The 15,978-nt window shown below is 42.1% G+C and overlaps 1 protein-coding gene across 1 annotated transcript in view; it reads right to left on the bottom strand.

The window, feature by feature from the left end:
• Nucleotides 1-15,978, bottom strand: part of LOC126412993 (putative inorganic phosphate cotransporter) — a 106,885-nt gene that overhangs the window by 38,946 nt on the left and 51,961 nt on the right. Inside the window, exons 5-6 of the mRNA XM_050082885.1 lie at nucleotides 10,799-10,954; nucleotides 10,581-10,710 (exon numbers count right to left, since the gene is read on the bottom strand). Coding sequence (XP_049938842.1) covers nucleotides 10,581-10,710; nucleotides 10,799-10,954 — 286 coding nt within the window. The remainder of the gene's footprint in view (nucleotides 1-10,580; nucleotides 10,711-10,798; nucleotides 10,955-15,978) is intronic.

The following is a 15,978-nucleotide window of genomic DNA, read 5'->3' as shown; positions in this document are numbered from 1 at the left end:
CACACACGTTCGACGTCTTCGTCAGTTTTTGCAGTTGAAGGTCTGCCTGAGCGAGTTCACATTCAACGTGTTCTGGGTCTTCCAAAAATGATTTGTTTCAGCGGGAAACTTGTTCTCTTGATAAGGAATGTTCCCCACAGGCCTGTTTCAACGTTTCATGGGTCACACTCGCGGCTTCCCCAAGTTTAAACTCGATGGCATAACGTCGCTCTAAATTCCGTTATTCCATTTTCGTAACACGCGACAAGAACACAACTTCACTGATGGTGTTCTCCAAAACCAGGTGATGGCTGTAGAGAGCTGAAACTCGAACTGAATCTGTAAGGGATGAACACACCGCTCTACACCAGCAGAGGAACGCAGCATTGCCAGATCGCTCGCAGTGTTGTGAGTTTCATTATTTTTCGCACACACCTCGTAGGAAACTGAGAGTCTCGTTGAGCCATCATTGAGCGAATAAACTGCGGTGGCAGTTGAGGGGAGAGTGAAAGTCAGAGATGACAAAATGCACGTTCATCCATCTGTCGTTTATTGATTGTGTCAGCAATTGCTAACCATGGATTCTCCGTCTAGAAGGTTTAGCGGGGACAGTTCTAGCGAAAAACGCGACCCGTGAACTACACTTCAAGATTCCATTCAAAAACGCCAAACTGGCATAACTACATGTTTTGATGTGCAGATGATGAGCATTCCACCGCCATTCCACGAACATAGTAGGAATAACTCTATAAACAGTGTGCCTACGAAGAAATATTACGCAGTGGGTTTCTCATTCAGAAATCATATTTGAATGTTGTTTGTTCGTGAGAATGTCGTGATAAGCTTCGTGTAAGAAGGAAAAATATGTATAAGGACGTGTCTGAATTCGACAGCGGTCGAGTCCCGGCCTATCGTGGTTGTGGTTTATCGTTCAGCGATACTGCTGCACGCGTCGGTCAGGATACCACGACCGTCATGCGATGTGTAATCGGGGGCTCGGTAGGGTCAACGCCGCCACTCGACTGACGCCACATTGTTAAGTTCGGCCGTCAATAATCGTGGAGCCACGCCGTGTGCCTTGAGTCAGGAGATGGGCTCCATGTGTGGAAGCTCTAAGGAGAACAAACACGATCACTACAGGTCGTATTATATGCATTTGTATATTGCATATGTATTTGCATAATTGGTTGCTTTTCGCCAGTTATTGCATATCTTAACCAATAGCTAGTGATGATGCATACTTTCGCTATGTGTTTACAAAATTTTAAAAACGTAGACTGGCAGGCTCTAGCGCGATTTCGTTTTGTTGCTCCTCAGAGTGACTGCGATCCTATCCGACAGGCTACTGGCTAGCGAACTGATTAGCGAACAGGAAGAGGCAGGCAGAGATAATGCGCCTGCCGTCTGCGAACCCGCGCAATCCCCTCCACTGTCACACCGCAGGCGTCGGCAATAAGTAAATTACGCAAATTATTAGTCACACGTTCATTGTTACAGTTTAGTTTTCTTTTTATTTGTACAAAGTTTAATGTGTTTACGTGTAGCGTGTGGCGCACGACACCTCCTGGAAAAAAGACATGCTTCGTGTATAGTTGATCTTTCTGGAACATTTACATACGACGGAAATTTTTATATTGTCCAGTTTATGAGAAATACGATTCGTGCAAAAAAAAGTTCAAATTGACTAATATGTCAAGAAAATTCTTCATATCTCGGGAAAGGCCTATGACAACAACTTTTGAAAGCGGCAAGTAACAGTAGCAGGGATGTAACTTCCAAAGGTAACCGAAAAAATCGCTTTAGCATGGATCTATGTGAAGCATTCACTGCAAGTGATATTCCTCTTCACAAACTTGGAAATCCTAGACTCGAAGGTTTCTTGCGTAAATATTGCTTAAATCAAAATGTACGAGATGAATCAACATTGCATAAAAATTACGTTCCCACAATGTGTTCTGGAAGAAATACGCAATGAACTCAAGGGCAAAATTATTTGGATTTCAGTTGACGAAACTGACGATACCTGTGGCCGTTACATTGCGAATTTATTTGTTGGTGCATTAAAAGACGAGCCTTCTTCTTTCTGTTTAGTGGCCTGCGTGAAACTTCAAAAGACAAATGATTCTACAATCGTCAGATTTGTGAATGAGGGTATTAGAAACATATTTTCAGGAAGATAAAAGGGTGTTGGTGTCTCTCTCAGATGCTGCTCCCTACATGATAAAAGCAGGGAAAGCCATCCAAGCATTTCATCCCAGTTTGACTCATGTGACGTACTTTGCTGACGGAGTACATCGCCTTGCTGAAGAAGTAAAAAAAAATTGATTTCATCCACGAAAAAAGTGTTCCTTAAGGCGCCTGCTCGCATCAAACCCTACAAAGGAAAACTGCCAAGTGTGCCGTTACTTTCCGAACCAATGGTAAGTCGTTGGGATACGTGGGTCGAGGTTGCGTTGTTTTAAAATGAACATTTCGAGGCCATCAGAGTCGCAGTAAAGGACTTCGATATTGCAGAGGCTTTGGCAGTGTGCCAGTACAAAAAAAATGGTTCAAATGGCTCTGAGCACTATGGGACTCAACTGCTGAGGTCATTATCCCCTAGAACTTAGAACTAGTTAAACCTAACTAACCTAAGGACATCACAAACATCCATGCCCGAGGCAGGATTCGAACCTGCGAACGCAGCGGTCTTGCGGTTCCAGGCTGCAGCGCCTTTAACCGCACGGCCACTACGGCCGGCGTGCCAGTACAAGGAGCCACTCAACTATTCCAGTATTAAAAAAAAAAAAAAAAAAAAAAAAAAAAAAAACGTTGCAGTGATTAGCACTCATTTTTCCTATATACCTGCGAGTATGAAAAAGCTTTAAACTCTGGGTTTGGCAGTGAATAATCTACTCAGCTAATGAATAAAATTAGTCTATTGAATTCATCATGCCGGAGGTATGCCCGAGAAAACTTAAACAAAAGTTTGAAAAGATCTTTAACAATAACCCAGGCTATGGACCCTTGTACCAAATTGATAGTTTTATTAATGGAATGGGTGAACTTTTGCCAGAAAATATAAGTGCCTACAAAGCACCCAGATACAAATATGCCCATGTACCTCAATTGGTGCAGAACGGTCCTTTTCAGCTCATAAAAATGTTTTGAGTGATCGGAGACAGAATCTTACTACCGAACAGTATATGATCGTTAATGTTTATAACAGAAGTAAAATGCAAAATAATTTATAAACGATACTTTAGTCCGATAATATTAATTAAACGTTAATGTAGTTAAAAAAATTCATGATTATATGAAACTTCCTGGCAGATTAAAACTGTGTGCCCGCCCGAGACTCGAACTCGGGACCTTTGCCTTTCGCGGGCAAGTGCTCTACGATCTGAGCTACAGAAGCACGACTCACGCCCTTTCCTCACAGCTTTACTTCTGCCAGTATCTCGTCTCCTACCTTCCAAACTTTACAGAAGCTCTCCTGCGAACCTTGCAGAACTAGCATTCCTGAAAGAAAGGGTACTGCGGAGACATGGCTTAGCCACAGCCTGGGGGATGTTTCCAGAATGAGTCTCGGTCGAGCACACAGTTTTAATCTGCCAGGAAGTTTCATATCAGCGCACACTCCGCTGCAGAGTGAATATCTCATTCTGGAAACATCCCCCAGGCTGTGGCTAAGCCATGTCTCCGCAGTATCCTTTCTTTCAGGAGTGCTAGTTCTGCAAGGTTCGCAGGAGAGCTTCCGTAAAGTTTGGAAGGTAGGAGACGAGATACTGGCAGAAGTAAAGCAGTGAGGACCGGGATTGAGTCGTGCTTCGGTAGCTCAGATCGTAGAGCACTTGCCCGCGAAAGGCAAAGGTCCCGAGTTCGAGTCTCGGTCGGGCACACAGTTTTATTCTGCCAGGACGTTTCATATCAGCGCACACTCCGCTGCAGAACGAAAATCTCATTCTGGAATCATGATTATATGTTGCTTTGGAAATAAAATATTATGGAGTTCTTGTGCGTGCCCCTCCATATGCGATATATCTCGAGTTGCACCTGTGCATATCGATTGTTTAGTGGCGGCTAACTCGCATCGTTTTCAGTTGTTACCGACAACAGTAGCAAAAATGAATAGTATTTAAAACACAGTGTGCGTCTTATTTTACAATTTTTTTAAAACTAATATCAAGAGGAATCCTGCCCAAACTCTACCACAAAGGACACAGATCACGAGATCAGCATTCTAAATGTCCCGATTTTTCGGGTGTCCGGCCCTCTTCCTCGCAGTCGATATGCACACGTCCAACTTTGAGAAATATCGAATGCAGCAACTATTTTGTTTTTTATTATTTGATCTAGCATCACTTTCCATCCATATTTTAAGCATTTTTCATGTATTTTTTCATGCATATTTTGAGCTTCTTATGTTGCATCTAATCCGGTCTCTAATGTTCAGTTTGCATTCGTCACCGTTATCCGACCCTGCACCTGATGTGGTATGGTGTCACAACACACAATACAACACGATCACTTCCGATTCACATAGTTGGTAATCTGGATAGCAGATGTTTCATTTATGTCTTATTGGCGAGGCTACCGTATCGTTATTTTCAACAAGACCGCATGTTGCGCGGGCCATCCTGATCTATCTCGGTACAGAGGGATTTGGACTGTCGTCCTGGCTAGCTTCTTCGCCAGATCTCTAATTCACTGAAAGCATCTTGTCATGGTTGGCCATAGACTGATACGCCTCCACCAGTTGTCAATCCCAACGACTGAAGAGCAGCATGGAATTACTCAGTCTGGCCTGTTGCCCTTCTGGATTGGCTCCGTGGCGTGTTATTTTGAAAAGCGTTGCTGTCCAGTTGTACGGAGTGTTTCACAATTGTTGTTACAGGTTTCAAAGGCTTGCAGAAGAGAATTAGTAGACAGAGTTTTGATAGGGAACACATGTCCGAAAGTGCACCCTTTTGGATGCGAAATAAGTTTAAAGGTCAGATCACTTTCAAATATCCCACTCCAGGATATGCACACGGTGGATATAATGAGCTGTGATCTTTTTTTTTTTTTTTGCCGAGCCGGGACTCGAACTCGGATTTCCCGCTTTACGCGAGCTGTCCCCTTAACAGCTTTTTAAGATATTTGTTTACCATTTAACAGTTTCACATAACAGAAAACAAACTCATCTGAAAAATAATGATATAAATTACAACTTTCGTAAATCTGCAACAAATTGTCCATCGAGTTATCTCTTAGACGACTTTTTGTAGAATTCACATCATATTTCCTCTCTTCTTTTTCTTCATTTTTTTAATTTTTTTTTTTTTTTTGTTCTTCCATGAGCTTTCATGTCAAAATACTATCATAAGCTTTACATACTGGAATCATGAGAAAATCCACGTACATAAGTCTCTATTTAGGGTGACGAGTTACTTTCACGTGGTCATACTATAAGTACGCCAGGTACTGTAAGTTGTCCGTTAATATAAGTCCAAAAATTATATGAAGTGCGTGTGCCACGATCTACGTTGTTGCGTATCGCTTTGCTACGGGAAACGTTTTCCGCACTGGTATCATGGCATTAGAAACCTGCATATTATATATGTCCGTTCTACTTATCAGTCGAATCATGTCCCTTGCTGTATGCCATATTTCGACAAATTTCGGGCGCTCAAAACCATGTTCGATTGTGTCCTCCGAATTACAATATCCACATGCGGCTGACGGTTTTAACTGGATGGAGCAAAACTAGGAGTTGGTCGCTATTGTCTGGTTTATCAGTTTGTACCCAGTAGATCTGGCACCTTCTGCTATCACTGTCATCGCTAAATTTTCCCACACGATTTTGCAGTTGTGCTGCGGTAGTCGCAGCTCCCATTGGTTAGGAATTGGTATACCTTTGAGAGATATGGCCACGTTACGAACTTTTCCTTATCTGTGAGCTCTAAGAAACACACGACAACGGCAATAGTTGGAGTATTCGTCGTCGGGTTGTAAGTAGGCTGTTCATGTTTTCTCTATGTAAGTAGGCTGTTTATGTTTTCTCTATGTAAGTAGGCTGTTTAGGTTTTTTTATTGGTAACGCCAGCTCTGTATGAAAAATCACTGGCTGTGCTGTGTGCAGTCTGTGGGTAGTTTGCATTGTTGTAATACTCGCCATTGTAGTGTTGGGCAGCGGCAGCTGGATGTGAACAGCGCGTAGCGTTGCGCAGTTGGAGGTGAGCCGCCAGCAGTGGTGGATGTGGGGAGAGAGATGGCGGAGTTTTGAAGTTTGTCATGAACTGCTATATTTATATATGATGATATCAAGGTAAATACATTGTTTGTTCTCTATTAATATCTTTCATTTGCTAACTATCCCTATCAGTAGTTAGTGCCTTCCATAGTTTGAATCTTTTATTTAGCTGGCAGTAGTGGCGCTCGCTGTATTGCAGTAGCTTGAGCAGCGAAGATTTTTGTGAGGTAAGTGATTTGTGAAAGGTATAGTTTAATGTTAGTCAGGGCCATTCTTTTGTAGGGAATTTTGAAAGTCAGATTGCGTTGCGCTAACAAAATATTGTGTGTCAGTTTAAGCACAGTCATGCATAATTGTTCAAAGGGGACGTTTCATATGGCGACCCTTAGCCGAGGATACCTCACTGGAATCTTCTGATTTTTTGTTGTAGTTTGTGTAATTAGTGTAGATTTTGTTTATTGCTAGCGCGTAATTGTAGAGAAAATCTCCTTTGTAGTTGCAGTCTTTCATTGTTGTACAGTAAAACAGTTGTGGCATGCATGTAGATTTGCACCAAGTATTTCGCAGCTGCAATTAACTAGATATTATTTTCAGTGTTATGTTAATGTGTTCTCTTATTTTTGCTCTTCAAATTGTGCTTTTCTGTGTTGTCGTGTGAAATATTGTGACAATAATGGCGTGTGAAAAACGTAATACTAGGCTCCAAAGTAAACTGAGAAATGACAGTGAAAATGAAAGCAGTGTGTTAGCGCCACCGAGTAATGAATTAACTGATGTTCAAAGTAGTAATTTGGTAATTGTGCATAGGGAAATGGAGCGGGCTGTAAACAATGGTGTAGACAGTGAAACAGGTAGTGAACAGGGAAGCATTATCGATCGATCGGTCGGCAACAGCTCGCCTCAGGAATCCGAAATGACAGGACACAATTTTGCAAATACTGTAGATTCAGGTTTTGCGTCCTCACCGTTTTCCCAAATGAGTCAAGACACATTTTCCGCTTGTCAAAATGTGAATGTTGCCGGTGCAACTTCACTGCCGAAAAGCACTGAGGAACATGTTTCAGACACCAGTGCATTGTTATTACAGTTAATGCAACAAATGGGACAAAAACTACAAAAGTTAGACACAACACTTGAACAAAATCAGAGACAAATGGGACAAAATCTCAAAAAGTTAGACACAGTGGAACAAAATCTCAAAAAGTTAGACACAGTGGAACAAAATCTCAAAAAGTTAGACACAATGGAACAAAATCTTCAAAAGTTAGACACTACACTTGAACAAACACGTGAAGATTTAACCACTGAGTTATATAACATCGAATCGAAATGTCAAAAGGTCTGTAATGACGTAAAAACACAAATTTGTGAGCATTTTCAACCTATTTTTTCGCGGCATGAAAATGTATTACAGAATCACGAAGCAGCCATAAAAGAACTGCAAACCATTGTTCATGAAAATCACGACACCTTGCAAGCTAAAATTGACTCAGTTGCATCTACCGATTCGGTTACGCAACTTGCAAAAACTCAGGAAAACTTAAAGGACACAGTAGATACTCTGAAACTTGGTTCAGAAAAACATACAGAGGAAATAATTTCACTATCGGATAAAGTCGCTGAACTTTCAGATCAGTTTACTAACTTATCTACAAAGGTAGATGATGATCTGAATAACACAACACCTGTAGCCTTCACTGACACAGAAGAGTATGAACAAATTAGAAAATTCAAACAGAATCAAAATCAAATCAATACACAGTACAAAAGAGAAATCCGTGAAGTACAAGATCAGCTGACACAGGTAATTCAAGAATTACGTATTTCAGAGGATACTCGCGCCCCAATACGGGAAGAGGGACACAGAAATACGGAACAGCCACAAAATAATAACACAGGGCATTTCGGAAGTTATGAAAGAAATTGGCAATGTGCACCGAATTTTGATATGGAACGGCCGACACGACCTAACAACGACCGATATGCGACTCGCCGACATGATGATTTTGACTATAAGCTGTTCATTACTACACGTAAATTCAAAACATTTAAGAATTCTGGCAACGACATTCATCCACAAGCATGCCTCCATCAATTCTCTCATTGTTTTCCTCCCAACTGGTCGTTAGAACACAGATTAGAATTTATGTGTGGCTACTTGGAGAATGAACCAGCTGTAAGAATGCGGTCGGTCATTCACGATTGCCACAGTGAAGGAGAGTTTTACCATGCCTTCCTCTCAGCATATTGGTCTCAGGCCACACAAGACCGAGTAAAACAAAGCATCATAATGATGAAACGTTTCGAACAATCTGAATTTTCCAGTCTTATGAAATATTTTGAAGACATGTTGCACAAGAATCAGTACCTGTCAAACCCATACAGCCCCTCAGAACTTATCCGCATTTGCTTAATCAAATTGCCTGAACATTTACGACACATTATTTTGGCAGGACGTTGCAAAGACGACATTGAAGCTTTTCAGGGACTGTTACAAGAATTGGAAAATGACACTGACAATCGCGGAATGCGGAAACAGGAACACAACAATTACAGGTCACATCCGTCACAATTCCTCGATAATAACTGGACGCGACAAGGCTATTCTCACAACACAAATCGTGACCAAAACAGACACCACCCGTATGACAACCGTTGGCAGAGTAGTAATAATTACAGGGAAAGATCACCTCTCCGCGGTAATGACTATCACAGAGACAATCAGAGAAACAGACAATATGGGAACCAAAACAATTATTATTACGGGAGACAGAATAACTTGAGACGCAACGGTCCAGCGTGCAGTTACGATTCAGGGAGAAATTCTCCACCACTTAACCGACAAGAAAGAAACTACAGGAACTACCGACATGACGACAGACGATGTGATCGTAACGACAGACCCGAATTGCATCAGAACTGGCGGGATTTAAACAGGGCAGGGCCCTCTCGTCACGGTGAATTTGTAGAAGTTAGGTCTCCAAATCCCAATAACGACGCGCGCCAACAAAGAGACAATAGGCAATGACTCACACCGCAGGCAGCCACAAAACGCACGTATGAAACTAACGACGCAGCTGCCGTAGCTAGTAATTACGTAAAAATGGAAGACATTAGGGACATCTTACTCCAAGAACACGATGTAAAACATAACAACATTGCATATCCTGTGATTCACATTACAGTAAATGACGTAAAATTTACGGCAGTACTTGACTCTGGCAGTCCCATTTCAGTAATCAGTGAAACAGCCTTTAGCAAATGCAACAAATCGAACGATTGCCCCACACTTCCGTTACGTAAGATTAAATTACAAGGTGCAATCTTTGGAAAAAGTGTAGATGTACGCCCAAACCAATTTGTAAAATTTTTTTTGTGGGGAGCATGGGGGCTATGTAAGTAGGCTGTTCATGTTTTCTCTATGTAAGTAGGCTGTTTATGTTTTCTCTATGTAAGTAGGCTGTTTAGGTTTTTTTATTGGTAACGCCAGCTCTGTATGAAAAATCACTGGCTGTGCTGTGTGCAGTCTGTGGGTAGTTTGCATTGTTGTAATACTCGCCATTGTAGTGTTGGGCAGCGGCAGCTGGATGTGAACAGCGCGTAGCGTTGCGCAGTTGGAGGTGAGCCGCCAGCAGTGGTGGATGTGGGGAGAGAGATGGCGGAGTTTTGAAGTTTGTCATGAACTGCTATATTTATATATGATGATATCAAGGTAAATACATTGTTTGTTCTCTATTAATATCTTTCATTTGCTAACTATCCCTATCAGTAGTTAGTGCCTTCCATAGTTTGAATCTTTTATTTAGCTGGCAGTAGTGGCGCTCGCTGTATTGCAGTAGCTTGAGCAGCGAAGATTTTTGTGAGGTAAGTGATTTGTGAAAGGTATAGTTTAATGTTAGTCAGGGCCATTCTTTTGTAGGGAATTTTGAAAGTCAGATTGCGTTGCGCTAACAAAATATTGTGTGTCAGTTTAAGCACAGTCATGCATAATTGTTCAAAGGGGACGTTTCAGGGTTCTCTTCTGCGTAACGAAGGACACCATCTTCAAAGTCGAGAGTGCAGCGCGTTCGTCGAACACCACAATCAGCCCTGCTAGTTGCCGACGTAAATGTTTTTCGTAGCCGTTGTTGTAATCGGACGAAAATGGTACCAGATGTCATAATTACAATAGGACTGACAGCGGCGCCCTTTTCTCATTTTGTTTGCGTACCGTGAAGCGAAAGATTTGAAAGTCTTCCGACCTTCAAACTTATTTTGCATCCAAAAAGATATACTTTCGAACACGGGTTCCCTATCAAAACTCTATCTGATAAGTACCCTCTACTATTCACAGAAATCTGTAACATGATTTATGAAACATCTCGTATAACTAGGGAATTATACTTACATACTGCGTCCCATGCTCTGAAGATGGTCATAATGTGCACTCCTCTCCGTGTTAATCTCTCTGTCAGAAAGCTGTAGATACTGCAGCTCATCCAACCAAATAGATAAGGCAGGGCTGAGATGAGGCCAGCCTGAAACATGGGTGAACCAGTGTTAAGTAAGCGTTGTCACAAAAATCGATAATGCGCTCACTTCCGCCCAAAGTGTGGAGATGCTCACCTCGTCGATGTCGTAGTGTAATATATTTTCCATGTAGGTTGGCAATTCAGACAGCAGGGTGTAATTGACCCACGCTCCTCCAATTCCAACTAGACAGTGCGTCCACATAGCAGGGCACGTCAGAATGGCGGGCCACGGGTTACGAATGATTTCATCCTGCTGAATTAAGAATACGTATAATTTTATCTCTAAAGAGTACAGTATTCATTGGCTATACTACCATCTCCTAAAGCTTTGCTTATAGAAAGAAGTTTCAATTGTTTAGCTATCTGAACTGCTTTTCCCAGGCAGTTTTAACCTTTTAATCGAATAAAATATAACATTTAAAGAGTAAACTACTTGTAAAGGATATTCAATAGCGCTATTACAACAACATCGTATTTTCTTCCGTTGTTGGCTTAGCTGAACGTTCCTCTTCGTAGAACTGGTAAGTGGAAATATCTCAGGTTCTATTTTCATCTCATTGCTGAAATTTCGGTTTTTTGCATTAGTCACGAGTTTTATGTTTCTTTTGCTGCCAATTTACATATTGAATGCCCGTTAACACCGTAAGTTGTCGAACTTAAATGTGCGAAGTTCTCTTCTTCGTCCTTAGAAAGTTTGATTAATGGAAGTGATACACATGACTCACAAAAGAGCTGGACGCCTGTTCTTGAGTTTGTTTAGCTAGCAAGGAAACGCCACAGAAACGCTCTGCAAACTCAAGTGGCTGCACTCCAGAATGCAGCAGTGTATCGCAGAGACCTTTGCTGTCAATATACGAGCGCTAACACTCCAATACGAGTCAACATGTCCTCATATTTATTTGCTGCGAAGTAAGAGCGAAAATAAAATTAGACACATGTGGACGAAGACAGTAGAGTTCCGATAATCTTCCCTCCCCGTGTGCAATCTGCGAATGTAACAGCAAATTGGAAATGGACGTGGAAATGACACAGGGACAACATATACCCTCCGCCCCCGCCGTGTAATGGCATGTGGTGCACATATGTACATGTACATCTACTGCTCATTTTTCTTGTGATTGGGGGAAGGTTGTCTTTATGGCTCTTTGATGACTTTTGAACATTTCTAAAGTGCTGTGATACTACACAAACAAACGCATCACAAAATTGTCTTCTCTTGTTTGGTCTGACCACTCTTTAGAGTGAAACCGATTTGGTAAGTGCCGCAGAAAGATAAACGTTACTTAAGCTTTCAATAGACGAGGCTCCTTCAATACAACCTAAGGTTTCTTTTAATAAGCTTCTGCCTGTGGTTTACCTTCTCCAGTGCGCTGTGATCCTTCCACATCACTTCACGTAGTGCACTTATCGAAAAAAAACTGATTTGTGCAGTGAAGGTACGTTAAAACGCATGAATATGTCCAATTGCACCATGACTCGGAACTTCCGTCACGCACTGACACAAATCACCAAATCAAGAAGAAGTAGTGCAAAATAAACGGACGTTGGTAGATGTGTCTCTATATCTGAAAAATGCGATCTGTTCAAATTTCGATCCAATGGTATAGCTGGTAGCGTCACTGGAGGATGTCAATCAGGTTTTCTGCAAATGCACACAGTGACGGACGTGAGCTTCAGTTACCTTTGAGACAGGACGTAATGATTTGATGTTAGTCAAGAATGCCTTTAAGGTTTCACTGAGTTTGAAGGAGGTCGTACAATAGAGCTGCAAGAAGCTAAATGTTCTTTCTGTGGTACTACGGAAAGACTTTCCAGGAATGTAGCCACTGCACAGGATTTCTGGCAGCAGTGGTCACGGGAATGTACGGTCGTAAGAAGACAGGGCTCTGGATGGCCACGTGCCACTACCGAGAGGGACGATCATCGTGTTCGGCGTAAGGCTCTGCCGCATCGTATCACATCTGCAGCAGCAATCTGAGCAGCAGTTGGAACCACAACGACACAACGAACTGTTACAAATCAGTTACTTCATGGACATCTCCGAGTAAGGCTCCCTGCAGTGTGCATTCCAGTGACCCCAAACCACTCCATTTGCGACTTAAACGGTGCCAAGCAATAGCTGATTGGAGAGCGGGGAGGTCTGTTGTGTTTTCTGATGAAAGTTGCTTCTGTCTCGGCGTCAGTGATGGCTGTGTGTTGGTTAGGAGGAGGCAAGTTGAGGGCATACATCCAACCTGCCTGCGTGCTGGACTCAATGGGCCTACATCTGGAGTGCGATTTCATATAACAGCAGAAGTACTCTAGTGGTTATCCCACGCATCCTGACTGCAAAAATGTTCGTCAGTCTGGTAATTCGACCTGTTTGTGCTGCTTTCATGAACAGCATACCAGGAAGTGTTCTCCAACAGGATAACGCTCTCCCATATGACGCAGTTGTAACACAACATTCTCTACAGAGAGTTGACTTGTTGCCTTGGTCTGCTCGATCTGTCTCCAACCGAGCTCATATGGGACGTCATCGGACTACTACTGCGGCGTCATTCACAAACATCATTCACCGTCCCTCTATTGACGACCAAGGGCAACATGCATGGAACTTCGTCTCACAGATTGACATGCGGCATGCGTACAACAAAATGCATGCACTTTTGCATGCTTACATCCAACATGCTGGCGGTTACACCGGTTATTGATGTACCAACATTTCAGATTTGGAATGGCTTATTTTGCGATTACATTAACCTGCTTTCTTGCAATGTTGATAGCTGAAACATGGTGCCTAGACAAACGTATTCCCGAAATTTCACTACTCTACATTATTTTTTGGTATAGTGATTTCTTTCCGTCAGTGTATTTTAGGGTGACTCGTAAGTTCAAAGATCTGAGGACCACACGTAACAAGCGCTGAAGTGTTGGAACCATCTTTCGAGCTGAAGTTAGCTTTGCACATTACCTAATTTAAACTTATATTTATGTACTTTGACGGGCAACTGCCGATCCCTACAACAAGCGCTGATGCTGGGCGGAAAACTTACGTCAGGAAAGAAGGTTCACTGAAATTTTAGGTTTATGAGTAAAATTGCACTTGATCCAAATGTGGACCTTGGTAAAACTGGAAAGGAATAATTTCAAGTGAACTGTTATGTTATACAAATAGAAACATAGTAGATAGGTGAAGCAGAAAGTGAAGATGTGCCAGAAATAATGTCTATTAATGTCTTAATACAAGCAAGGACATACTGATGGTACATTTATGTCGGATGTGAATTAGCACTGGGGGTAACAGACATTTGGTAATACGGTTTGATGAACCAATGTTTTCCGCCACATTCTGTCGCTTGTCGGGTCTCCAGCTTCATCCGAGCAGACATCAAGATTTATCTACTCTCTTTTAAGTGCCTGACAATCGGTTCCCATGCGTTACCTTGCTTTCTTTTTCATTGAGGTGACAATCAACACAGAGCCCAGATTGGGTACCACATTTATGTGTGGGTATGATGTATCCAGAAAGCTCCTTTCGGTATTTGGAGCGATGTTTTAGAGCGTCACCTCCTTGCACAGAAAGTAACCCAGCTGTAACGGCTAAAACCGCCAGGAAGCACCCTAAAAATATTATGTTGGACCTTTCTGAACAGCTATCAATACCATTCTCCCGCAAAACTACGTGTGCGTCCGGAATAACCGTCTGGATGTCATTGTACTAGCTTTACTGCGTTTTAACCGTACACACATAAAGAGTGAAACAATTGCTGCGAACTAACGCCAGATATGCATACGCTTCTGCACGAAATGGTACGTTGAATTTACTCACTGTGTAGTAAAATATTTAACTGGAGCGTGGGACAGATCGTTTACATGCACGTTCTCATTTTAAAAAAATACTACGGGTATTTTATGGAAATACATATCGACACACCAGAGAGGAACAGAGACTGCATCTGGCATAGGTGGAGAAAAATCACATGGGTTGATAGTTCCAACATACACGTTGTATCCAGCAAATGAAGGAACTGCAAGTTAAAGGGAATATACGTATTCACCCTCAGAATATATCGCGAACAAGTATGCGACGGAATGTTAATAACTGAACACTGAGCAGTGCGTAGGAGGATTACAACATCCGCTATTACATTTCTTATACTAAACTAATGAACCGTTATAGCTGCATTGATTGGAAATTTATCTGCAAGATTATTTTAGGTTACATGACGCACAAAAATGGCAACACGCAGATCACTTAAAAGGACAGGCGAAATCAAAAGTGATTCTTTAAAATACACTGTAAGAACATCGTTTGAGAGAGCTAGAGACAGTGTATTAGTAGTCCACAATTGGCATATACGGGCGACGGCTCTCCACTATTTAAAGTTTCTTTGCGTCTCGTCAGTTCAAAGAAAATAAATATTTTGTCAACGGATATTACTGTGAGCATCAAGAAGATCATATTTTTTATGTAGACAGCAGAAGTATTTGGTAGATACACTGCACAAGAAAGTATCACGTATTCTTAACACTGTAATTGTCTCCCATAGGAACGGCACCTCTGACACACATTTCCCCCTTCTTCTGACGTCTCTGCGATGGAGGTCAGTACTGCGACACCCAGCTTTAAAATCACATGGTGTCCTTATGGGTGGCTAAGGAAAGCAGTTCAGACATACCGCCGTTCAGAAATGACATGAAAAGTCCTTAGAACATAACAGGCGTCAATGGAAGCACTCATTCCCTTGGGGCTTTGATTCTCACACGTTACGCGGTCGAAAACGACAATTTCCAGTGTAATGAACAACAGTACAACGTTCTTGATGACGTTTGACGCTGCTGACACCCTTCGGACGTTTCAATTCTTTTCTAAGGACATTGTGGGGCAGGAATCCTACTGAACGTGACTTGACCGCTTTGGAGTGTAGTGCAACCAAAATTTTTGCACTGGTATGCAGGGTGCTGTATTAGGGATTATTATAAACCATTCAACGAAATCTGAACGTGATGTAAGTCAGAAAAGGATGTTTATGCTTTTTCAGTCCGCTTGACTCGCGCATTCCTGAGGCGTGATGATGGATTGGTGCAATATTAACATGTGTTCGAATAAAACTGCCAAGGACCTCTCCAAGACTCCACCGCCCTCCCAGTTTGGCAAGACCCTTAGTGCCACCCACACGCCTTTGTTGAGCACATTAAAAGTGTACCTGTCAGAGACTTTGTCACCCAACCAGCTGAGTGGTGCCTTGCAACTGCTCTAACGTCTGATACCACGCAACCCCACCTAAGACA

Source organism: Schistocerca serialis, chromosome 7 (assembly GCF_023864345.2).
Source record: "Schistocerca serialis cubense isolate TAMUIC-IGC-003099 chromosome 7, iqSchSeri2.2, whole genome shotgun sequence".
In the NCBI taxonomy this organism is placed as follows: Eukaryota; Metazoa; Arthropoda; class Insecta; order Orthoptera; family Acrididae; genus Schistocerca; species Schistocerca serialis.
Note: the sequence above shows the minus strand (reverse complement) of the source record. Positions and strands in the feature narration are given on the sequence as shown.